Below are 25,993 nucleotides of genomic sequence, written 5' to 3'. Positions count from 1 at the left end.
CAGTTCCAGAGTTTCATAGCTTCTGTGCAAAGCAAATGAGAGCAAGCTCCTCCCTACCCGTTTACACAGAATATGCAGGCAATGTTGTCTGTCATTATCCATACATGTTGGTTCCGGATTAATGGGAGGAAGCGACGGCAGGCATTGCTCATAGCACAAAGTTCCAGGACGTTTATGTCCATGGAGGTTTCCATTGGAGACCATAGCCCCTGGGCTGTGTGATGTAATGTGTGAGCACCCCACCCAGGGGGTGCATCATAAGTCATTATGATGGATGGAGCCTCCTGGAGAAAGGGGACTCCAGGGAAGAGGTTGGAGGCAACCGTCCACCATAGGAGACGGTCCTTGACTTGGAAAGGTATGGATAGGGGTTTGTTTAGGGAATGCACATTGGGTCTGTAAACCGTGGCCAACTAAGCTTGGAAGCACCTCATGTAGAGTCGGGCATTTTTGACCACGAAAGTGCACGAAGCTATGTGACCTAGTAGTTGTAAACAGTCTCGAGCGGTGACTTGAGGACTGTTGAGAAGTTATGTTGCCAGCTGCTTTATGGTGTTGAAGCAATAGGACAGGAGAGATGCTATTCCCATCCGGGAATCGAGGTGTGCTCCGATGAACTCCAGGTGCTGGGTAGGAATTAATGTGGATTTGTCGTTGTTTATTTGTAGGCCAAGGGATAGGAAACTATCGATGGTGAGTTGCGTGAATCAAAGCACTTCATTGAGCATTGAGACTTTGAGGAGGCAGTCGTCTAGGTAAGGAAATATTGTGACTCCTTGCTTCCTGAGGTGGGCAGTAACTACATCCAGGAGCTCGGAAAAAACACGGAGGGCAGTGGATAGGCCGAAGATGCATAGATATTTAGGCCAGAAGGGACCATTATGATCATCTAGTCTGACCTCCTGCACAATGCAGGCCACAGAATTTCACCCACCACTCCTAAAAAAGACCTCACACCTATATCTGTGCTATTGAAGTCCTCAAATTGTAGTTTGAAGACCTCAAGGAGCAGAGAATCCTCCAGCAAGTGACCCGTGCCCCATGCCACAGAGGAAGGCGAAAAACCTCCAGGGCCTTCCAATCTGCCCTGGAGGAAAATTCCTTCCCGACCCCAAATATGGTGATCAGCTAAACCCTGAGCATATGGGCAAGATTCATCAGCCAGAAGAGTAGTATCCTGTATTGAAAATATGTCGAGCTGAGGGTGAAATGAAGGAAGTGTCTGTGGGCTGGATGTATTGTCACATGAAAATAAGCATCCTGTAGGTCGAGGCCTGAAAACCAATCGCCCTGCTACAGCACTGGGATTATGGTGGCGACAGTAACCATTTTGAACTTTTTCTTGATAAAATTGTTGAGCCACCTGAGGTCCAGAATTGGTCGCCAACCCCCTCATTTTCTTTTCTGTTAAGAAATAATGGGAGTAAAACCCCTTCCCTCTGTGTCTTTTGGGCACAAGCTCCACTGCTCCCAAGGAGATGATGTACTTCTTGCGGGAGCAGTTGCTCATGAGAGGGGTCCCTGAAGAGGGACGGGGGAGGGTGGGTGGGTAGGAGACATGGATAGGAAGGGGATGGAATAGCCAAGTGTGATGACCTCTAAAACCCACTTGTCAGTGGTAATGTTGTACCATTAATGGAAGAATGGTTGTAGGCGGTGTCCAAAAGTAGGGACAGGTAGTGTAAGCGCTGAAGTGGGAAAATTGTTTTCAAAACCCTCGACCAAGGCTTCAAAATCTGCTTGTTATTTGGAGGGGGTTGAGACATTACCGCAGAATTGGGGCGGCAACACTGGTATCTGGGTCTCTGGTGGTGTTGCTGTTGTTGGTCGTGTGATCTCTGGAAGTGCTGGGTATATGTGGGGTAGTGTGAACATTGGTAAGGTTGGTACCTATATTGTCGCCTTCTGTTCGTAGGGGTTTGTATTCCTAAGGACCGGAGAGTTGCCCTTGAATCCTTCATTGAGTGAAGGACATCGTTCGTTGTGGAGACACTTTGTCGCTGTTGAATGAAAGGTCTTCAATAGTAGTCTGGACCCCTCTCGAGGAAATGAAGAGGAAGAGAGCCACGAACCTCGGTGCATGACTACTGACATAGCGGTGGATCTTGCTGCAGTACTGACCGCATCAAGGGCTGCTTGAAGAGCGGTACGTGATACGATTTGTACCTCAGAGACTAAAGCAATGAATTGTTGTTTCTTTGCTTCTGGAATGTCCTCAATAAAGTCCATGAATTTGTTGTAATTTTTGTGATCACATTTTGCCAGAACGGCCGTAAAATTAGCAATTCAAAATTGTAGGGTGGGAAGATGCGTATACTTTACTTCCAAGCAGATCTAAATGTTTACAGTCTTTATCGGCTGGGGTGGAGCGGGGATACTGGTGCTTGTTCTTTTGGTTGACTGCACCAACTACCAGCGAATTAGGTGCTGGATGAGTGAAAAGAAATTCAGAGCCCTTGGAAGGGATGAAGTACTTGTGGTCCACTTGTTTGCAGGTAGGTAAGCTTGCAGCAGGAGTCTGCCAGACGGCTTTGGCAGGTTCCAGAAGGGCTGGGTTGATCAGCAATGCAACCCTGGAAGAAGGCGGCGTCTGCAGGATGTCCATTAACTCATGCTGCTGTTCAGGAACCTCCTCCAGATTGATTCTTAATTTACTGGCCACTCTTTTGAAAAGGTCTTGAAATTTTGAAAAGTCATCTGAAGATGACGGGGGAGGAGGAAGCAGGGCTTCGTCAGGCTTAACAACTGGGTCTACTGGGTTAGAGACAGGTCGTGCCTGATTCTGCACTTTTGATGGTGCTGTCTGGTGACTGGCACCAGTGGCAGGTTCATGAGCTTGTGGTGTCGGGCCAGTGTCGGGCCTGGTTGAGGTGGCATAGTGAGTGTGGTCTTGAGGATAGGATGCCCATGGGACCAATATTGCCACCGTGGTACCATCCACGGGGCAGGATCCTGAGAGTAGGAGAAGGTGATGTTTCTATGACCTGTATTAACTGAGGTCTGAAGACGAAACTCTTCATATGGTGAAAAATCCTCCTGGAGACCAGCTTCCTCCTCACTGGAGGAAGGCTGTTCGGACCCTGGCTGAGCATTTGTCAAGAAGTAGGCATTCAGTAAGGGTGACTGCAGAATGGGTGACAAGGTCACTTGACTGTGTAAATTGCAGTGCTGAAGCGCCTCTGTGTGGTGAGGGCTGTGCAAGAGGAATCTGCTGCAACGAAAAGTTCCTCTACACCGGTGTTCTGTAAAGTTGTTTGGCTGCCGGCCAGCTCAGCGGGTGTCGGTGACGGGAGAGCGGCGATAGCCTGTTGGGGGTCAGACACGACTGCATGTGTCGGCACTGCTTCCACCGCAGTGCCGAAAGGTGCCATCTGAGAGGCAGGCAACTGGAAGCCTGAAGCCTCGGCACCGGAGCAGTGCGCTACCACCACAGCTGCAGGCAGACTGCGCTCAGGGCATCAAAAAACTGTTCAGCTGGGGAAGCTCTGGGAGGGAGGCAGTAGACCTGCCGGGAGAAGCCTTCTCCCGCAAAGTTCGCTTCGCAGGTGACAGAAGGTGATGGTTTTTTGAAGTTTTCTTCATCTTCTTAGAGGTGGGAGGGGCTGTGGCATGGAGCGGAGCCAGAATCAGTGCCTGGGTCTGAAGCGGACCCTAAGGATCTTTGCAGCAGGAGCAGCTTTAGCCTCAACTCCCTGTCCTTTCGTGCCCTAGACTTAAGTTTGTTGCAGTGGGCACATTTTGGGGGGATGTGGGACTCCCCCAAACATTTTATGCATTTTGAATGGCCATCTGACAGAGGGATGGCATCCTTACAATCAGAGCAGTGCTTAAAGCCTGGGGAGCCAGCATGTTGAAAGTGGCTGCGCTGACAGGAACTAAGAGAATTTTATTTTTTATTTTTTGAGAGAGAGAAACTAACACTACTGGTAACACTAATAACTAATACTATTGGTAACTAACTATCTAACAGGGTAAGAGTAACAAGGGAGAAAAAGTTTTCTAACGAGTCTGCTGAGCTCTGTCTCAGGCCAGGGATGGCAGAGAAGGAACTGAGGAGACCAGTCGTGCACACGTACTATTAAGGTACACTTAGAGCGGGGGGCAAGCTCTGCGCATGCGCGACCCGTACGAGTACTCCTGTAAAAACCTCAGAGCGAAGGCACAGGGATGCACCAACACCTAGAGTGGAGCACCCATGGGGACAGCTCTCAAAGAAGAATGTTCAGTACAGAGCTCTTGCAGGGAGTTCCTATATAGGCTATGGCTAGAAAATAACTGACAAGGTCCTAGAGGGAGCTGAGGCAATGAAAGATGGAATGGAAGATGGGAGCTGTTCCTACTCCTACCAGAGTTTCAGAAGCTGATAATTTTAAGACCTTGTCTTGCACTAGCAAGCTGAGGTCCAAGAGTGAGAATCCTGTATGCATTGTATTGTTAAAGAATGATATTTAAAAGGAAAATATATATAGAGAGAGAAAGGGAAAGCCACTAAAATAATTTAAATGATGTTCAGTTACAAATGAAATAAGAAAAGGAAGTTAAAAAACATGATTCACTCTACTACTTTCATCTCATTCAGCCTGCATTGCTGGGTTCTGGAAAGCATGACAACAGAAGCTGGCTTCTCTGGCTCTCAAAAATAATTAGTGCCACAAGATGTCACACTTTAAGTGAATTGTTCTGCAAGTAGTGCAAAAAGACGTATCAGTCTGTGATGCTACAGCTATATGTTATAATCTCCAGGTAGAATAGGATGAGTTAAGAGGCTCACTCTATAATATGGCAATACCCAGCTGAATAGAAGATTTAATGATTATATTACTACATAATGTTTCTCTAAATAAAAAGTTCACTGTTGCAACAATTCACATTTTATTTCTTAAATTCACATGGCCATGATTTATAAACTTTTAAAATCAAATCAGTCACCCCCAACTTAGATTTTTTTCTCAGTGTGTGCATCTAAGTGTGTTCAAGAAGTATCCATGAGCTTAGTGCCAGTGAAATTTAAACACTCAGTCCAGATGAATACACACATAAAATGAAGGTATAATGAATTCCTTCATTATAACAAATGTAATGTGTTTCTCTTGGATAGTACAGAAAAAGTATGCAGTATGTTAGAGCATGTCATGGGCTAATTACACAAGTGGCTCAAAAATAAAATGATTACAAGTTCAGGAGCAATTTTAATAAATGAAGGTTTTTTAAAACTGTTTTTATTTATTTATGTAGGTGTCCAAAAAAAGAGGGAGTCCTTTATAGATATTCTTAGCTTGAAAAATTGTGTAATTTTTAAAATAGAAGTACTCCACATCAGTGTTCATAATCTGGATTGTCTTTTAAAAATATTTCTAGGGCCTTTAACATGCCTAATTATATTTTAGTAAAAATCTCCCTTTTTATAGTTCACTATTTTTATTACATATGCTTTATATTTGCCTTGCTGTTTTACATATTTTATATATGTAATATGTATCAAAATACATTAAAATTAAAACCAGTGGCGGTATTAATATTGGAAAAGGCTAGCTTTCATGAATTTTAGTGGTGTTTAATTTTAAAACAGTTCATATCATTTTGTCAGTGAAGTGGAAAAATCTGGAAATGACAAAAAATATTTTGTTAGTCAAAACTAGAGACAACTAGGAAGATCTTCAGAGGAATGTGATCTCTCTCTCTCATTCTCTGGAAAACTTGTCTAACAGAACAATTCTATGTTGCCCATAACTTGAGCATGGACAGCTTACCTGTGGTTCAGTAAAGAATAAAATCAGTTGTTCTTCAGAGATGAAGGATAATACAGTTTTTGCCAAAAAATATCTATGACAAGTAAATCCTTAAGAAAATCACTAAAAGATAAGATTACCTACCACTAGGAAGTCAAAACTGGCATTTAAGTAGCTAAAAACACCAATCATCAATCCACCAGTTTTAAAATTACAATTTAACTAGCCAGTTGTTTTGTCAATAGGTGCATCTTTTGAAGGTCTACATGCACATTTTATGCTGGAGGAGCATCTGATCACAACTGGAGTGAAATCTCTAAACAAGGCAACAAGAAATCTAGGTACAAATTGCAAAGGACACTGTTTGGATTTCTTATGCTGGAGTTGGCAATTGTATTTGCTGGTGGTATATTCCCCCAATATACTATACTGCATGTGCACATCATACATATACACAATATTAATGGGAAATAAAAGATGCATATAAGATCCCATTACAAAATACCCAACTTTATCCAATGAAGTCTTTCTTTTCAGCACCTCCTATACCCAACACATGATGCTAAAAAGTGTAATCTCTGTTGAATACAAAATTGGTAAGCAATCATCCACACTAGATACACTTGGCAAGTCAGTGAACACATGATCACCTGAAAGTGATACTCACATAATGAAGCATACATCTGTTACTAGTTCAAAGTTAGTAAAACCTCAGAGTGAACACAGAGCCAATTTTGCATAAACTAAAACTGACATTTTTCCAAGGATGTCCTACAGCAAGATCAGAGTTACAACCAAACAAACTATGCTCATTTATGGTAAAAATGAGTGAGATGACTTCTTCTTGATAAAATAAAGACTGACAGTTCTAGCAGTAACAAGAAAAGAAACAACCACTAAGACCCACAGCATCTTGGTACTGAAACCTTAATCAAAAGGTAAGCGATTTTGTTTTGGCCTGGGATTGTAATACACGTATAATTGCTTCCAAAAAGCACAGACAAAAGAGCTGAAAAAGGATCAAGTCCCAGAAAGACCATGGCAAAATAAAGGATTTATTTGAATTCATATAAAATTAATTTACTATTGATTGCTACTATAGGTTTGTACTTTCAAAACTAATCTATATCAAATCTGTAAATCTTTAAATCAAGACTTGGTATCTTTCTAAGGGCTTAGCTACACATGGGGCAAGGAAGAGTGTATGCTTGTGGATTAGGTTTCTGTTAAACTGTTGCAGAATAAACATTCCAAAATAATTGCATCCACATGGTCGGGTTTTCGCTGCTTTGCTCTGAATCAGCACATACACATGGTACTGACTTTTTTCAAAGTGAGCACTCAGCATTCTGGGCAGCTATCCGTAGTGCTTTGTCCCCAGCTGTGACACAGCACCCCATATTCATCATAGTTGTATCATTATATGATTATGACATAGTTATGATGTATGATACAAAATGTTATGATACAAAATGTGCCATGTAAGGTGTCTATGAAAAATATGAATATCCTATTTGTGTGCATGTATCATTTTCATATCTGAAGTTATGAATATTAACTATTTATCTGTATTTCAGATGTGGTTACACCTGAGTAACACCCACTAGGCAAGATGCTTCCAGTCTAGACAGCTGGTTGTGAAGGGCCTGTTCAAGGTAATGGGCCATTAAAGGAAATAGTAGACTTTAGGAGAAGCTTATCCCCCACCTGGTGAGCCTTCCTGAGAATGCTCCAGACAGCCTATGAGTGATGGCTGCTATGAGGCTGCACAGCATGTAAGGGCATGTGACCAGACTACATGACATTGAACTGCATTTTGGTACCTATATTTTTCCACAAACCGGGCTGGAAACTTAGCTTGGAACAAAGGGTTCCTGCCATATGGAAAAACTATACAAAAGAGAATTCTTGAGGAACAAAGACTGAACTGGCGGAAGTGCTGGTCCCAGGCTAAAGGGATTTCTAACCTATGTATGGAAACTTGGTGGACTGCTTGTATAATCAATCAGGGTGAGAAATTGCTAATCCAAATCCTTTCAATCTAGGATTAGTTTGCAGTTTCTGTTTGTTAGATAATCTGCTTTGATCTGTTTGCTATCACTTATAATCACTTAAAATCTATCTTTCTGTTGTAAAGAAACTTGTTTTATGGTTTATTTTAACCAGTGTGTCTTTGAAGTGAAGTGTCTGGGAAAATCTCACCTTGGCTAACACAGGCTTAGTGCCTGTAACTTAGTCCCACACTGAGGGGAAAGCGATCTATATTAATGAGCTTGCATTGTACAGATCCCTGTGCAATGCAAGATGGTATAATTCTGAGTGTATATCCAACAAGGGGGCAAGGCTGGGGAGATGGGAAATTAGCTGTTGTCTTCTGTTTGTCGTTGAGTGACTTAGATAAAGCACTCAGGTAGCTCAGTTGGGTGTTTGATGCCACCTGCTGTCATTTTGGGTGAGAACAGGGCCTGGAGAGGCTAGCTGAATCACCATCAGAGTAGTGTGAGAAGGGGCAACCCAGTTGACTGGTTAGGAGGCACAGCAGTTCCCGTGGCTCCCAGACTGCACCCTGGGAGTGACAACCCATCATGTAGTGCATACACATGGCATTGACTTTTTTCAAAGCAAGCACTTAGCATTCTGGGCAGGTATCCCATAGTGCTTTGTCCCCCTGCTGGGCTCTACGGATTCTGGAATTTTTCTCATGGCACATTGTGGGATACCTACAGGAAGCCCCTAGAATTCTGGGACTTAAGATCAAACTAAAATTTCCATGATTCTTCTGTCTTTTGTGAGCCAAAGCCATTTTAAAACTGCTGTCAGGCTCGGGGGATGTCAGTTACTTGCCACTGCCCAGGCACCAATTAACACACAATTTCTGATGCACACACATTTATAATCATGCACCCAGACAAATCTGGAAGCTAGCTGCCATACTGCTGAGCCAATTTTGGTAGAGGAAGAAGAGGAGGAAATTGGACAACTACTCATGGATACAATTTTTCTGGAGCAGCTTCACTTGATTCTATGCCATTTCTGGGCTTGGGAAACCAGCATCGACTATTCGGAAAGGACAGTGATCTGGTTCTGGGATGGCCAGCAAAGGAGGCAAAATTTCAGACTGACATGTCATGTACATAGGGGTCTAGCCAGAGCTCACCCTGAAGCTGCACTAGCATCACACCAACATGAAACCTTCCCTTAATTTTGGAAAATGTGTGGCCATAGCCATCTGGAAACTCACCATCTCCAACTGATACGGATTAATAGCTAAGCAATCTGGTGTTAGTAAGATCAGCTGTCAGGGCTGTTGCCAGGGAGGTGTGTGCTGCTATAAAGAAGTTGTTGATGGTATGGCTTGGAAAGCTTGGCAATGCACAGGAAATTGGTGGATTTGCAGTGGTTGGGATTCCTGACTTATACTGGGGCCACTGATGGGAACCTTGTGCCCACTCTCCTGCTCCCCCCCATGCGCCAGGCCTCAGGGTTTACAAACAGAAAGGGGTATTTCTCCATGCTACTCCAAGGTATAGTTGATGAGGTAGCCTGGAAAGGTTCATGATACTAGCATCTTTTAAAACGCATGCCTGTTTTATTTAACAAAAATTGGCATTTTTGCTCCCAGGACAACTATATACCATAACGGTGTTGTGATTCCCACTGTGATTCTGGGATAGCCCGCTTATCTTTAACTTCCCTGCCTTATGAAGTCTTTTATTGGACACTTAGGATGCCAGAAAGGACCTTCTGAATTATATCCTGAGTAGCTACAAAATGACAATGAAGTGTGTATTTATAAGTCTGAAAGGAAGGTGACCTTGTCACATAGTGAGGCTGGAGATTCCTGTCACAACTGCTTGCTGGGTTTTGCATAATATCTGTGAGAGGGAGAGAGAGCACGTCAGTAACAGGTGGGAGGCAGAGATGCAAAGAGTTTCAGGCAGCTATGAACAACCAGTGAGGCTTCCTTTGCCAACTACAGCAAATCATCAGGGCCACAGGTCAGGGATGCCCTGTGCTCCTATTCTGAGGCTACGAGTTGAGGTATTGAAATATAATTTTATTATGCACTGTGGCATGGTTTCATAACTCTGTGTATGGTTTTACTCAAACAGAAGATTTGGCTTTTAAAATGCTTTATGCAACTGACTGGGGTGTTTATCATATTTATGGGAGATCTGGTCTTTTATGAGACTTTAGTGAAGTTTTGTGAAAAAAAATTTTACTGAACATCAAATAGCGCAAATAATAAACACCATTTATAGAACAAAACTGCAAACTTTTATTGATTCCAATCACAACATAAAACAAAGCAAACTTTATACAACATTACAGTGAAGATGTGTAACAAATGCCTAGAAGTTTGAGTTTGTACAAATGTTTGTGCTGTATTGGTCACATGCATGTGTAGGTAGGAGATTTCTGCATGTTGTCTTTGCCTTCTGGTATAGGATGGTGTGGGAAGAAACCATCATTTGTGGGTGTAGAAGTTAAGGAGGGCTCCCTGCATTCACTGTTTTCAACATCCTGGGTGGTGGTGGTGGAGGGATGAAAGTGCCTCGTTTGAACTTTAGAAACAGTACTGCTGCTCCCAGTACGCGTTATTCTCCATGGGCTGCAGGACATGGTAGGGCTTTGGTTGAGATGCTGAGCCAGAACATTGCACCAAAATGCTCTCCATCAAGACTAATTTTTTATATCAGGTCCAGGAGCTGTTTTTGCCCATCCCTGTCTTTCTCAGTGGTTTCCCTTGTCAATTCTGTCTTCTCTCTCAGCAAGGACAATTTCTCAGTCCTTCTGTCTCTCTGCAAGGAGAACATCCCTCTACTATTCCGTTTTCTTAGCCCTTTTCTGGGATGCTGACAAGTTTTGGTCTTTTTTTTCATGCCCCAGAGACTTTCCATGCATTTTGCAATTGGTGACAGTCCTGTCCTTGGGTGCCATGCACCATCAGGCACAGGAGCTGGGGAAGCTGAGAAACCAAAGTAGTATTTATTGTAGTATTTCAAGTCTCTAGGCTTCAATAATAAACTGTTGCTTTTGTCTCAGTTTTGGAATACCATTTTCACAGTCTCTTCCTAGTCTGGGGAGAACTTGCACATTGTAAGACATTTGCCATCTTACTTGTCTTTTGTATAATAACCCTAATACTATGTTGTTGTAGAGATTGGCTAGGTGTGCAGCATGCTTTGGGGGATTAGATCTGGTGTTTTATGTTCGGCTAGCAGGCTGAGTGGACAAACAACAGCATTTGAGGTTTGCATAAGCTGGGTGGTTGACTGGGAATATGCAGGGGGAAGGTTAGTAAATGCACATAGAATCATAGAATATCAGGGTTGGAAGAGACCTCAGGAGGTCATCTAGTCCAACTCCCTGCTCAAAGCAGGACTGATCGATCCCCAACTAAATCATCCCAGCCAGGGCTTTGTCAAGCCTGACCTTAAAAACTTCTAAGGAAGGAGATTCTACCACCTCCCTAGGTAACGCATTCCAGTGTTTCACCCCACTCCTAGTGAAAAAGTTTTTCCTAATATCCAACCTAAATCTCCCCCACTGCAACTTGAGACCATTACTCCTTGTTCTGTCATCTGCTACCACTGAGAACAGTCTAGAGCCATCCTCTCTGGAACCCCCTTTCAGGTAGTTGAAAGCAGCTATCAAATCCCCCCGCATTCTTCTAGTCCCCGTAGACTAAACATCCCCAGTTCCCTCAGCCTCTCCTCATAACTCATGTGTTCCAGTCCCCTAATCATTTTTGTTCCCCTCCGCTGGACTCTTTCCAATTTTTCCACATCATTCTTGTAGTGTGGGGCCCAAAACTGGACACAGTACTCAGAAGAGGCCTCACCAATGTCGAATAGAGGGGAACGATCACGTCCCTCGATCCACTGGCAATGCCCCTACTTCTACATCCCAAAATGCCATTGGCCTTCTTGGCTACAAGGGCACACTGTTGACTCGTATCCAGCTTCTTGTCCACTGTAACCCCTAGGTCCTTTTCTGCAGAACTGCTGCCGAGCCATTCGGGTCCCTAGTCTGTAGTGGTCCATTGGATTCTTCCATCCTAAGTGCAGGTCTCTGCACTTGTCCTTGTTGGACCTCATCAGATTTCTTTTGGCCCAATCCTCCAATTTGTCTAGGTCCCTCTGTAACCTATCCCTACCCTCCGGCGTATCTACCTCTCCTCCCAGTTTAGTGTCATCTGCAAACTTGCTGAGGGTGCAATCCACACCATCCTCAAGATCATTTATGAAGATATTGAACAAAACCGGCCCCAGGACCGACCCTTGGGGCACTCTGCTTGACACCGGCTGCCAACTAGACATGGAGCCATTGATCATTACCCATTGAGCCCGACAATCTAGCCAGCTTTCTATCCACCTTATAGTCCATTCATTCAGCCCACACTTCTTTAACTTGCTCGCAAGAATACTGTGAGAGACCGTGTCAAAAGCTTTGCTAAAGTCAAGGAACAACACGTCCACTGCTTTCCCCTCATCCACAGAGCCAGTTTTCTCGTCATAGAAGACAAGTAGATTAGTCAGGCATGACTTTCCCTTGGTGAATCCATGTTGACTGTTCCTGATCACTTTCCTCTCCTCTAAGTGCTTCAGAATTGATTCCTTGAGGACCTGCTCCATGATTTTTCCAGGGACTGAGGTGAGGCTGACTGGCCTGTAGTTCCCAGGATCCTCCTCCTTCCCTTTTTTAAAGATGGGCACTACATTAGCCTTTTTCCAGTCATCCGGGACCTCCCCCGATCACCATGAGTTTTCAAAGATAATGGCCAATGGCTCTGCAATCACACCCGCCAACTCCTTTAGCACTCTTGGGTGCAACGCATCCGGCCCCATGGACTTGTACGTCCAGTTTTTCTAAATAGCCCCGAACCACTTCTTTCTCCACAGAGGGCTGGTCACCTCCTCCCCATGCTGTGCTGCCCAGTGCAGTAGTCTGGGAGCTGACCTTGTTCGTGAAGACAGAGGCGAAAAAAGCATTGAGTACATTAGCTTTTTCCACATCCTCTGTCACTAGGTTGCCTCCCTCATTCAGTAAGGGGCCCACACTTTCCTGGACTTTCTTCTTGTTGCTAACATACCTGAAGAAACCCTTCTTGTTACTCTTAACATCTCTTGCTAGCTGCAACTCCAGGTGTGATTTGGCCTTCCTGATTTCACTCCTGCGTCCCCGAGCAGTATTTTTATACTCTTCCCTGGTCATTTGTCCAATCTTCCACTTCTTGTAAGCTCCTTTTTTGTGTTTAAGATCAGCAAGAATTTCACTGTTAGCTGGGGGAACTGAAAATATCAAGGAATAATCCCCTTCAGATCTTAAACTCCCAGGCACAGATACCAATTTTTAGAACACAACATGGTGGGGAGGGAGGGCTGGAAGTTGACCAGGTTTGGAAAGGCTCTTAACTCTTGGTGGTGCCCACTGGACAACAAGAACAAAATATTTTTTAAGTTACCCATACAGTTTTATTGTAATATAGACCAGAATACTTACTGTGAGAGGTCTCCTTCCCAGCACTATCATGCTGAGTATACACCTGGGTTTGGGGAATTGTTTGTTTCAATGGGTTTGCCTTAGGTTTTCATGTGGGGAAAAGATCCTGGCTTCCACAGGAAATCTGGTCAGGGTAGGAGACTGTGTTCTCTTTGATGCCTTCAGTGCTCTCCGTGACATACCAGGTGGTTGCCTTCCTGGAAAAAAATTGATCCTCAAAGTAGATGTGAGTACTTGGAGCACTGCAAGAGGTCCTGTTTCTGTTCTTTGTGTGGGTTTTCCCTATAATTCTGCAGGTGGACATTCCCTGTGTTGCAGCAGTGAGAAGTCCGAAGAGTGACCCCTCTTAGTTCTTTGTTTTGATATACACTAGTATATCTTCACATTATGGTATCTGTTGTTAAGGCAGGACTGAATGGTCTTCTCTCCCCAGATCACAAGAAAAATCCCTGACTCTGTGCATGGCTCCATGCTCATGTAATGCTCCAGAAGTGTCTCATCACAAGTGGGGTGTTCCTGACTAGCGGTGAAATTTAGTCAACATGACCACAGAGAAATAGAGGGGACACAGGCAAACACACTAAGGTCCTAGTGTAAAGCAATGTAGTATGGGATGGCAGTGGGAGGACTGAAAAATTAATCTGATACATAGATGCATCCACACAATTGAATTTAACCTACTTTCAAAGTAGATTATCCAATTTGCACTAATTGGCCACCTAATTTGGAAGGTTTCAGAGTAACAGCCGTGTTAGTCTGTATTCGCAAAAAGAAAAGGAGTACTTGTGGCACCTTAGAGACTAACCAATTTATTTGAGCATGAGCTTTCGTGAGCTACAGCTCACTTCATCAGATGCATACCGTGGAAACTGCAGAAGACATTATATACACACAGAGACCATGAAACAATACCTCCTCCCACCCCACTGTCCTGCTGGTAATAGCTTATCTAAAGTGATCATCAAGTTGGGCCATTTCCTGCACAAATCCAGGTTCTCTCACTCCCTCACCCCCCTCCAAAAACCACACACACAAACTCACTCTCCTGCTGGTAATAGCAGGAGAGTGAGTTTGTGTGTGTATGGGGGTGGGGGGGTAAGAAAACCTGGATTTGTGCAGGAAATGGCCCACCTTGATTATCATACACATTGTGAAGAGAGTGGTCACTTTGGATGGGCTATTGCCAGCAGGAGAGTGAGTTTGTGTGGGGTGGGGCAGAGGGTGAGAAAACCTGGATTTGTGCTGGAAATGGCCCAACTTGATGATCACTTTAGATAAGCTATTACCAGCAGGACAGTGGGGTGGGAGAAGGTATTGTTTCATGGTCTCTGTGTGTATATATAATGTCTTCTGCAGTTTCCACGGTATGCATCCGATGAAGTGAGCTGTAGCTCACGAAAGCTCATGCTCAAATAAATTGGTTAGTCTCTAAGGTGCCACAAGTACTCCGTTTCTTTTTGATAATTTGGAAGAAACTTGTGTCATGTGTATGCAGGGCATTTTAATTTAAAAAAAGAATGAAACACCCGACCCAACCATTTGTGTATGAGCCCTAAATTTTAATGAAAGTTATGGTCTTGATGAAGATATTACTGGGTTAGTTTCTATGGCCTATGTTATGCATGAGGTCAGAATAGATTACCACAGATTTTCTGGCCTTAAAATCTATGTAATTACAATTTGCAAGGCATGGAATACCACAGAGTCTGATTACTGCTAATAGATCCAGCAGGAATCCATTAGGGCCTACCAGTTTGTGTACACACTTCAGAGTAACAGGCTAGACAAATGAGCTACTCACACAGGGAAAAAATCTGACAAAGATTTACTCCTTGCCCCTTTTGGATAATAAATACACAGTAATAGAAGGAATGAGTTTGCCAGTACACATGTTAATGAGCAAACAAAGATTTTACAAAGCAAAGAATATACCAATGCTACATATACCATTGGAAGAAACAGTAAACTTGTTTGTGTTTTGCCTAACAGACATATAAAGCTGTTGTGCAAACTGACAACTGGATAACCAGTCCAAATGAGAATGAATGTTAAAAAACTGGAAGCCAACAGAATCACTATCCCCATAGAAGCATCAGGATTACATATTGTGGAAATGAACAGTGGAAGGTGCTAGAGAAATGTTCATGTTACCAGGAAGAGACATCACAAATCCCTACTGATACAGGAGAAAGGTGAAAGCTTGTTTCTCCATGGAACAGATAAGGCAACAAAAATCTGCATCACTGCCAGTAGACTCATTACAGGCACTAACATCACCAAAGTCACCGAGCACAAAATAAATTCAGTAAATAAATTTCAGTATTTTTATTCAGAAATTAAATGACCTAGGCAATAAAACATATTTGTTAGTTATAGTAAAATGCTGACAAATTCAAAACAAAAAGCTGGGGTCCAGAGCAACAAAGAAACAGGACAAAATTGCAAAGTATTACTACTGGACAGGGGCAGCTAATTATTTTCCCCAGCATCTTTCCATAGGTCAACTTTCCAAAAATGTACTGTATGAAAGCCGGATCATGAGATCAGGCCTCTGGAGATGCAGATGACCAAGTGTGTCACAATTTTGCAAGAGTTACCAAGAACTTGCTAAATGGAGGGTAGAGGTTTTTGAAAATCCAACCACATTTAAAATATTCCTTAAAAAACAGATTAAGCATTTGCCCATCACCAAACAAAATTTCCTTATTATAACAGCTCAAGCAGTATTTAAATATGTAGCAAACCTCAATTCCACAGATTGCAAGTGAGATTAAACTTAATCCATACTGCACATCACTATGTATTGCATAGTACTAATTTAACTTTCAGGAACCTTAGAAACGTATACATCAGCCACTGAGTTTCATTTCATTACTCAACATAATTTTCCATTACAAAATTGGGAGAGGCAACTGTCAGTATGGTTAGCTGGATATTTTACTTCAGCTCTCATCAATGTACAGTTTGATACATTCTTTGAAAACAAAGGGCCAAATTTTTAGAAGAATGTTGAAGCTTACTGAACAGAAACATATATAGCTTTTAAAAACAAAAGTAAATCAGTTCATCGGGATAATAAAAATACCCTGGCAATCCTTCTTTGACTGAAACTCTGTTTCAACAGTATTTAAGCACTGGGGCAGGGACTGTCTTTTCATTCTGTGTTTGTACAGCACCTAGCACAATGGAGTCCTGGTCCATGACTAGGGTGCCTACGCGCCATGACAAACAAAATAAACAAATAAAAAGAGTTGGCCCTATATATAGGTATGTATTTCTTCATAAACCACTACTATATACCTCCCATGGTTTCTTGTGCTGATGCCCTGTTCTAACCTTGACATATAATTCATATGACAGAGTCATAGAAACTAATTATAAATAAGAAGTGAGAAATGATCACTTTTACTGTGACACCAAGGGAGTCTATTTCCTCATGGAGGTATTTGATCCCACTTCCATAATCATTCTTCATTGTGAACACTATTTTGCTTACCTTGCGTGGCTGAAAATCATACTTCACACAATGCTGAAAACCTTTTCCTTTTGATTTCAACGATGTAACTATTAAGCAGTTGCCAACGAAATGAGCAGAGTACCCAACTCCTTTGCTAGTGCGAAAACTGAAAAGAAAGAATAATTAAGGACAAAGTAGTATAAAACGCTCTGGGTCAAAGGGAATTTTGGGCACAACCCCCAGTAAATCTTTACAAGCAATACAACTTTTGAAGCACAGATCAAAATATTTTCCTTTCTTTTAGATTATTAGCTGATGTATCAGGGAAATAGATTAAATAGATCTACACACATTAATCTAGGTATTTAGACAATATTAAAGCTCAGTTCTCTCAAAAACAGCAGTTACTCATATAAAACTCCTGGGAAGTACAAAATATCATCTCCACTTTACAGAGAGAAATGTTGCACTAAAACATTAAGGGCCAGATTTTTTAAAGAATGTAGGCACCTAAAAATGAAGATAGACGCCTAAAGGTAATTTCAAAAGAACCTAGGCAGCTAACTTCCATTTTAGGAGTCAGGGACCTTAGTGCTTTGAAAATCTCATTAGGTGCCTAAATTCCTCTAAAAATATGTCCCTAAGTAACCACTAGGAACTGAACCCAAATATCCTGAGTCCCTGTTCAATGCCACAATCACAAGATCATTCTTCCTCTTTGTTACATATTATGTATCATATCATATGATCAATTGTAGGTCAATCAATTGTAGGTCAACAATTAAAGCCTAAAATTAGGCTCCTAATCCATATTCAGACACCTAAACAGAAGTGACCTGATTTTCAAAAGTGATGAGCATCTACTAACCCCTCAATGCGCTATGTCCTCCCAATTATCTCCTGCCAGTTCTGATTACTCTGACTCCCTGTATCATCCTGTCCCCTACACATTTCATCTAATTTCTTTTCCCCTATGCTTTCTAATACATGACAATTACCCTCTCCTAAAAAAGCCTCTTTTACCCCCATCTGCCACTGCATCTACTATCCCTTTTCCTCCTCCCCTTTAAATCCAGGTGCTTTGACAATGGTATTTTTTCCTTTGCCTTGACTTCTTCTCCCCCCGCCACTTAGATCCTCACCATAGTCCTTTATAGACTTACCATAAGGATACAAATCACAGTGCTTTTTAGTCATTTCTATCTTCATCTTACATTTACGCCTGTGCTTTCAAATGTCGTTTGCTCCCTCCTTGGGCTTTCTCGTTTTTGTATTCAGCTGATTTTTCTATCTTCCACAACTTCATCAGGAGCTCTTCCTTCTTTTGCTCTTGCCCGCTTTTCATCAGTGTCCCAATGGATATTGTCCTTGGTCTTCTCTTCTCCTTCTACAACTTATTCCTTGGGAATCTCAACTGCCCAATCCCACATATGCACCTCTGTCAACTACCAACTAAAGACTTAACTCAGTGAAAACCTATTTCCTCTCATCCAAACTCTCTCTTCTGTCTCTTCTCTCTATCATCATCAATAGCTCAATTATCCTGTCACACATCAAGGCTCACAACTTACGTGTCATATTCCAAGACAAAAAAATATGTTAAAATGCAGTTAAGGTTGAGACTACATATCAGTAACTTAAAAGGGAAAATACATTACAGGGATTAATTATCCCAAATGCAAGCATTAAAACCCAAAGAAATTCATTGTTCAGGTTATGCTTTAAAAGAAATCCAAACATGTTAAGGTATGGAAATACACAGTTCAGGCAACCAAACAACCTTAACTCTTCCTGGTAGCAATGCCATGACAGCAATACAATTATGAAAACACATTAGTGTTTATGGTCCCAGATTGCATTAAACTGATTTTTAAAAGACATTTTTCAGATATTTTAACCCCATCATAGTGTTCACTATAGGACAGAGTCAAAGTTGTTTGCTTGCCTTCTACTGTGCACAAATATGTCCAGTCTTCCTCATATGGCTGACTAGTTACAACTAATAAAATTGTTGCATGCAAAATATTTCCTGACCTGAGCTTAACTGTATTATAACAATTAGATAGTCATTAATAAATTAGCTAATTACAACCTACTTTAATCAAATATAGCCTAAGCACAAAATTTCAATTAACGTTAACTCTGTGGAAAGTTTGAAGAGCCTATGTTAGTCTGTTAAGACAATCTGGGATGATAAAAAGACACTCAGATTCTAAATTTCTTAAAGGATGCAGTTTTTAATTAGTTTTTAACAAACTAACAGCTCTGCTTTTCAATTCTTAGAAAATCCATTCTGTACTCAAAGAGTAGGTGTTCTAAGTTTAGGGAGGATATGTTACATTGTCCATGCATAATAAAGATGATGAATCCCTGCTTTAAGCACAAAAGAACACTCAACCTTTACTATAGAGTCACAACCAACCCCTACACAATTACAATTCATTATCTCCCCCTTATATATTCATAGATTATTAAGGCCAGAAGAGACCATTGTGATCATCTGATTTTAGTCTGATCCCCTGCATAACAAAGGGTATAGGATTTCCCTGTAATAATTTCTGCTTCATGTGAAAATCACCTCTTTTAGAAAAAATCCAGTCTTGATTTAAAAATGTCCAGTGACAGTGAATTTAGCACAACCCTTAGTAAATTGTTCCAATGATTAATTCTCTCCACTATTAAAATGTGCACCTTATTTCTAGTCTGAATTTGTCTAGCTTCTATTTTTTACTGGTAGACTGGTTGGCTGCTTTAAGCCTAATGCATCTTTTACAAAGGACAGGACTTTGTGTTGTTCTGAGTTTCCTCCACTGAGCTGGCAAGTTCAGATTCTGATAGGGTGATCTCTTCCACACAGAATGTGCTTGACTATGCTCAGTTTGGGCATTCAAATTTTTGTGAGATTGCACTCCACGCTAGCTCATAAATGTGGGGTCTTTACTTAGGCAGCAGGAAGAAAGAAATCTCCACTCCATTCAGAGCCCTCCCCTTGGGTTGGGAGAGGGGGAAGCATCACCTGAGCTGGTGAACTGCCCAGAGAGGCTCAGATAAGCCATTGGCCCCTGGACACTTTGCTGGTGAAGGTATATATGCCCTGACCCCTCCTGTAGTATACTGTGGTACGGTCTCTTGAAAATTCATCATGCATAATCACCGGAAGGCCTCCCCACATAAGGGGTCCCTCATATGATGCAAGCATACTTAGAGGTCTGCAATGTATGCTCAGAGTAGATAGAGCCACCTTGCTATGCATCTATTAAATAGGGTTGCAGTTTAAAAAGACAGTTACCTTTTCTGTAATTGGTGTTCTTCGAGATGTGTTGCTCATGTCCATTCCATATTAGGCATGTGCGCTCACCATACGCACCGGTGCTGTAAGTTTTTCCTTTAGCAGTATCCGTAGGGGACTGGCTCTGGTGCCCTCTGGAGCAGCGCCTACATGGCACGATATAAGGGGTGCAGCCAGCTCCCTGCACCCTCAGTTCCTTCTTGCCAGAAACTCCAACAGTGGCAAAGGAGAGTGGGTTGTGAAACGGACATTAACACCTCATCTCAAAGAACACCAGTTATGGAAAAGGTAACTGTCTTTTCTTTTTCGAGTGCTTGCTCATGTCCATTCCCTGTTAGGTGACTCCAAAGCAGTACCCCTGGAGGTGGATAGGAGTTCACGGATGTGTAGATTGCAACACAGCTTTGCTGAACCCAGTGTCGTCCCTGGCCTGCTGAGTGATGGCATAATGAACGTTAAACATGTGGACAGAGGACCACGTCGAAGCTCTACAGATGTCCGGAATAGGGATTTGCGCCAGAAAGGCCGCCAAAGACCCCTGCGCTCTTGTCAAATGGGCTCTGATGATCAGCGGCGGCAGAACCCCAGCCAGGTTGTAGCAGGTCCTTATGCACAAAGTAATCCAATTGGAAATCCTCTGCGAGGACACCGGATGACCCTTCATCCTATCCACTGTAGCGATGAAGAGTTGAGTTGATTTATGGAAAGTCTTGTTACATTCTAAGTAAAAAGCCAAGGCCCTCCGGACGTCCAGGGCATGAAGACTGCTTTATTTAATCATCTTGTGTGCTTTGGTACAGAACCCTGGGAGGATGATGTCCTGGTTCATATGGAAGGTGGAGACCACCTTTGCCAGGAAGGCCAGGTGGGGCTGCAACTGAACCTTATCTTTGTAGAAGACTGCGTACGGCATTTCTGAGATCAAGGCTTTAATTTCTGAGACCCATCTCACCAATGTCACTGCCGCCAGGAAGGCAACCTTCCATGACAAATGGGAAAGGGAGCAGGAACCCAGTGGTTCAAAGGGTGGGTCAGTGAGCCTGAGAGGACCAAGTTAAGATCCCACTTCGGGACAGGAGCCCACAACTGCGGGAAGAGTTTCTCCAGCCCTCTCAAGAATCTGACCATCATGTCATGGGAGAATACCATCTGTCCTTGGATCGGCGGGTGAAAAGCGGAAATGGCCGCAAGACACACTTTAATGGAAGAATGCGTCAGGCCATGGTTCCTCAAATGGAGCAGGTAGTGCAGGACAGCCTGTATGGAGGAACATGAGGGAGAGACATCCCATTCGGAAACCCAGCGGGAAAACCTTGTCCACTTGGCTAGATAAGTAAGTCTAGTTGAGGGCTTCCTACTTTCCAGGAGGACCTGTTGGACTCCTTCCGAATAGGTCTGCTCCTCCGGGTTCAGCCACACAGCATCCATGCCGAGAGGTAGAGGAACCCGAGGTTGGGGTGTAGGAGCTGACTGTGGTCCTGCGACCGCAGCTCTGGTGGGTTGGGCAGGGAGGGGCTGCTGACAGGCTCATGAGCATGTCGAATCAATACTGGCGAGGCCACGCCAGGCCAATCATGATAACCTGTGCCTCATCTCTCTTGATCTTTGCCAGGGGCCTGCTGATGAGTGGAATCAGAGGGAATGCGTACATCAGGTTCCCTGACCACAACAGGAGGAAGGCATCGGAGAGGGAGTCCTTGCTCAGACCCTGTTGAGAACAAAACCAGTGGCATTTTCTGTTCACTACCAGACAGAACAGGTCCACTTGGGGAGTCCCCCACCTTTGGAAGATCAGGCAGGATACCTCTGGATGGAGCGACCACTCATGGTGAAAGTAGAAGTCCCTGCTGAGCTGGTCTGCCAGCATATTCCTGACACCGGGAAGATGACAAGCTTCCAGGTAGATTTTGTGACTGATGCAGAAGTCCCACAGGCGAAGCGCCTCCTGACAGAAAGCCAACAAGCACGCTCCCCCTTACCTGTTGATGTAAAAACATCGAGGCTGTGTTGTCGATCAGGACTCATATCACCTTGCCCAACAGGTGGGGCAAGACTACTTCGCGCGCCAGCTGGACTTCTCAGAGTTCTTTGATGTTTATGTGTAACCACACCTTCTCCGGGGACCACATCCCATGTGTGGAGGTAGCAGAGATGTGCCCCCCAGCCAAGGTCCAAGGCGTCCGACACCAACTTGAAGTGTGGAGGGTTGTTGAACGGAACTCCTTCCAGGATTGCCCTGTGGTCAGTCCACCATATCAACGAAGTAAATATCGCCTGGGAAATGATAACAATCTTCTCGAGACTGGGAATAGACTGACACCAGTCATTGTTGCAGGGGCCGCATCCAGAGCCTGGCATGGCAGACCACACAAGTGCACACTGCCATGTGGCCTAAAAGGTTCAAACAGACCCTGGCTGTAGTCAGAGGGAATGTGGAGACTTACGCGATGAGGTTCAATGTGTGGAACCTTTTCAGGGGCAGGAACGCTCTGGCACAGGTAGAGTCAAGGATCGCTCCACTGAACTCTATCCTCTGCACTGGCACCAACGTTGACTTTTTGTTATTCACCAGTAGGCCCAGAAAGCAGCATGTGGCTTGAAGCACCACAATGTTCCTTTGGTCTTGAGACCTGGAGCCGCCCTTGATGAGCCAGTCATCGAGGTACAGGTAGATCTGGATACCACAACACCTGGGGTAAGCAGCAACAACCAACATGCACTCGGTAAACACCATCGGTGCTGTCACCAGACTGAACGGGAGGACCGTAAACTGGTAGTGCTGAGGCCCCACCATAAACCAAAGGAAGTGTCTGTGCCCTTAAAAGATCGCTAAGTGGAAATACGCATCCTTCAAGTCGAGGGTGGCATACCAGTCCCCCGGATCCAGGGAGGGGATAACAGAAATCAGAGACACCATGCGGAACTTTAGCTTCTGTAGGTACTTGCAGACCACCCTCAGCCTTTGGGATTAAAAAATACCGGGAATAGAACCTCTTGTTCTGGTACTCGAGAGGAACTTCTTCCACCACACCCAGCTGTAGTAACCCTTTACCTCCTACATGAGGACACTCTTGTGAGAGGGGTCCCTGAAGAGGGACAGGGAATGTGGGTGGAAAGAGAGGGCGGGGGAGAGAAAGGAACTGAAGGGTAGGACCCAGTGGTCCGAAGTTATAGTGGTCCACACTGGGAGGAAAGGGGAAAGGCAGTTGGAGAACACTGGGAAAGATCAATCCGGGGTATAGTCTGGTAGGTCGCCCTCGGGCGCACCCTCAAAATGACCATTTGCCCCCCTGCTTATTATGGGTTGAGCCTGACTGGGTAGAGGATGGAGGCAGGTGGTTCGGGTGGCACTTGCAACTCTTGGCTTGTTTACAGGGCTGGTCCTGCCAAGGCTGGCTCCCCTGGCCCTCAGGCTGCTGCAGTTTGAACCGCTTACATGCTGCAATGTAGAGACCCAGGGTTTTCAGGGTGGTGCGGGAGTCCTTGAGGCCATGCAACTTGCTGTCTGTTTGCTCCACAAATAGGGCCCTGCCGTCAAAGGGCAGGTCCTGCAATGACTGCTGGGACTCAGTGGACAACCCAGAAAGGAGCAACCAAGAGACTTGCCGCATGGAGATAGCGGAAGCATCTCCATGCGGAAGCATGGTGCGGGCAGCAGCATCAGCAGCATCTGACGCCACCTGGAGGGCCACCTGGGCTGCAGTCGTGCCTTCATCAAGGATCACTCAGAACTCCTTCTTAGAAGCCTCAGGGAGCGATCCTTCGAATGTGGCCATGGCTTGCCACATATTAAAATCATATCAGCCAAGGAGGGCTTGGTGGTTGGCCACTCTCAGCTGAGGACTGGAAGACTAATCAACCTTATGTCCAAAGAGATCCAGCCTCCTCGATCTTTATTTTTGGGGCTTGTCCTTGCCTCTCCTTGTGGTTAAGCACCTCAACCACAAGGGAATTAGGGGCTGGGTGGGAGTATAGGTATTCATGTGCGGATGTGATTGCAGAGCCATTGCCCATTATCTTTGAAAACTCATGGTGATCGGGGGAGGTCCTGGATGACTGGAAAAATGCTAATGTAGTGCCCATCATTAAAAAAGGGAAGGAGGAGGATCCGAGGAACTACAGGCCAGTCAGCCTCACCTCAGTCCCTAGAAAAATCATGGAGCAGGTCCTCAAGGAATCAATTTTGAAGCACTTCAAGGAAAAGAAAGTGATCAGGAACAGTCAGCATGGATTCACTAAGGGCAAGTAATGCCTGACTAACCTAATTGCCTCCGATAATGAGATAACTGGCTCTGTGGCTGAGTGGAAAATAGTGGACATGTTATTCCTTGACTTTAGCAAAGCTTTTGATATGGTCTCCCACAGTATTCTTGCCAGCAAGTTAAAGAAGTATGGGCTGAATGAATGGACTATAATGTACAGAAAGCTGGCTAGATCATTGGGCTCAATGGGTAATGATCAATGGCTCCATGTTTAGTTGGCAGCCGGTGTTAAGCAGAGTGCCCCAAGGGTTGGTCCTGGGGCCGGTTTTGTTCAATATCTTCATTAATGATCTGGAGGATGGTGTGGATTGCACCCTCAGCAAGTTTGCAGATGACACTAAACTGGGAGGAGTAGTAGATACGCTGGAGGGTAGGGATAGGATACGGAGGGACCTAGACAAATTGGAGGATTGGGCCAAAAGAAATCTGATGAGGTTCAATGAGGATGACTGCAGAGTCCTGCACTTAGGACGGAAAAATCCCATGCACTGCAACAGACTAGGGACCGAGTGGCTAGGCAGCAGTTCTGCAGAAAAGGACCTCGGGTTAAGGTGGATGAGAAGCTAGATATGAGTCAACAGTGTGCCTTCGTTGCCAAGAAGGCTAACGGCATTTTGGGCTGCATAAGTAGAAGCATTGCCAGCAGATCAAGGGACGTGATCATTCCCCTCTATTCGGCACTGATGAGGCGTCATCTGGAGTACTGTCCAGTTTTGGGCCCCACACTACAAAAAGGATATGGAAAAATTGGAAAGAGTCCAGTGGAGGGCAACAAAAATTATTAGCGAGCTGGAGCACATGACTTATGAGGAGAGGCTGAAGAAACTGGGGTTATTTAGTCTGCAGAAGAGAAGAATGAGGTGGGATTTGATAGCTGCTTTCAACTACCTGAAAGGGGGTTCCAGAGAGGATGGCTCTAGACTGTTCTCAGTGGTAGCAGATGACAGAACAAGGAGTAGTAGTCTCAAGTTGCAGTGGGGGAGATTTAGGTTGGATATTAGGAAAAACTTTTTCAGTAGGAGGGTGGTGAAGCTCTAGAATGGATTACCTAGGGAGGCGGTGGAATCTTCTTCCTTAGAGGTTTTTAAGATCAGGCTTGACAAAGCCCTGGCTGAGATGATTTAGTTGGGGATTGGTCCTGCTTTGAGCAGGGGGCTGGACTGGATGACCTCCTGAGGTCCCTTCCAACCCTCATATTCTATGATTCATGCCCTTTGCTTGGCACGAAGAACTTGCATTTGGCCCTGTTAGAGATAGGGGAAAGGGAAGAGGGAGTCTGCCACAGGGCATCAGTGATTTTGCAAACCCCTTCATGAAGGGGTAGAGCCACCCTGGCAGGAGCCGAGGACATCAAACAGAGTCTGAGGGCTCTTACAATTCCTCTGACTGACCCCCTAGGTTAGAAGCAACCCTCTTCAAAAGTTCCTAGTACACTTTAGCGTCATCCCTAGGAACTGGGTGAGGGGGGCCCATGATAGCCTCATCCAGCATTGATGAGGATGATGCCGGTGCTGCAGGTAACCTCCACATCTATCGGTGGTTCCAGCAGCTTGCTCCCCTGGGTCCTTCTGGACCTGTGGGGACTTACCCCCCTGAAGTCTCGAGCACCGGCGTGGGATGGGATACCGAGGCCACTGGCCTCTCTGAGGCTCCCAGTATTGATCGGGCAGCCTGGGAAGGTTGGGTGAATCCTCAAGGGTTCCACGGATACCATGGCACTGGACAGTGCACTTAGGGTCATGGGATTCAG

The 25,993-nt window shown here is 44.3% G+C and overlaps 1 protein-coding gene across 6 annotated transcripts in view; it reads right to left on the bottom strand.

Annotated features, from left to right (window-relative positions):
• Window positions 1-25,993, bottom strand: part of NBEA (neurobeachin) — an 848,497-nt gene that overhangs the window by 647,469 nt on the left and 175,035 nt on the right. For all 6 annotated transcript variants that reach the window (XM_073341812.2, XM_073341823.2, XM_073341834.2 and 3 more), the window contains exon 6: window positions 16,732-16,858. In XM_073341812.2, the coding sequence (XP_073197913.1) occupies window positions 16,732-16,858 (127 nt within the window). The remainder of the gene's footprint in view (window positions 1-16,731; window positions 16,859-25,993) is intronic.

Source organism: Lepidochelys kempii, chromosome 1 (assembly GCF_965140285.1).
Source record: "Lepidochelys kempii isolate rLepKem1 chromosome 1, rLepKem1.hap1, whole genome shotgun sequence".
Lineage (NCBI taxonomy): Eukaryota > Metazoa > Chordata > Testudines > Cheloniidae > Lepidochelys > Lepidochelys kempii.
This window is presented reverse-complemented; position numbering and strand designations above follow the sequence as displayed.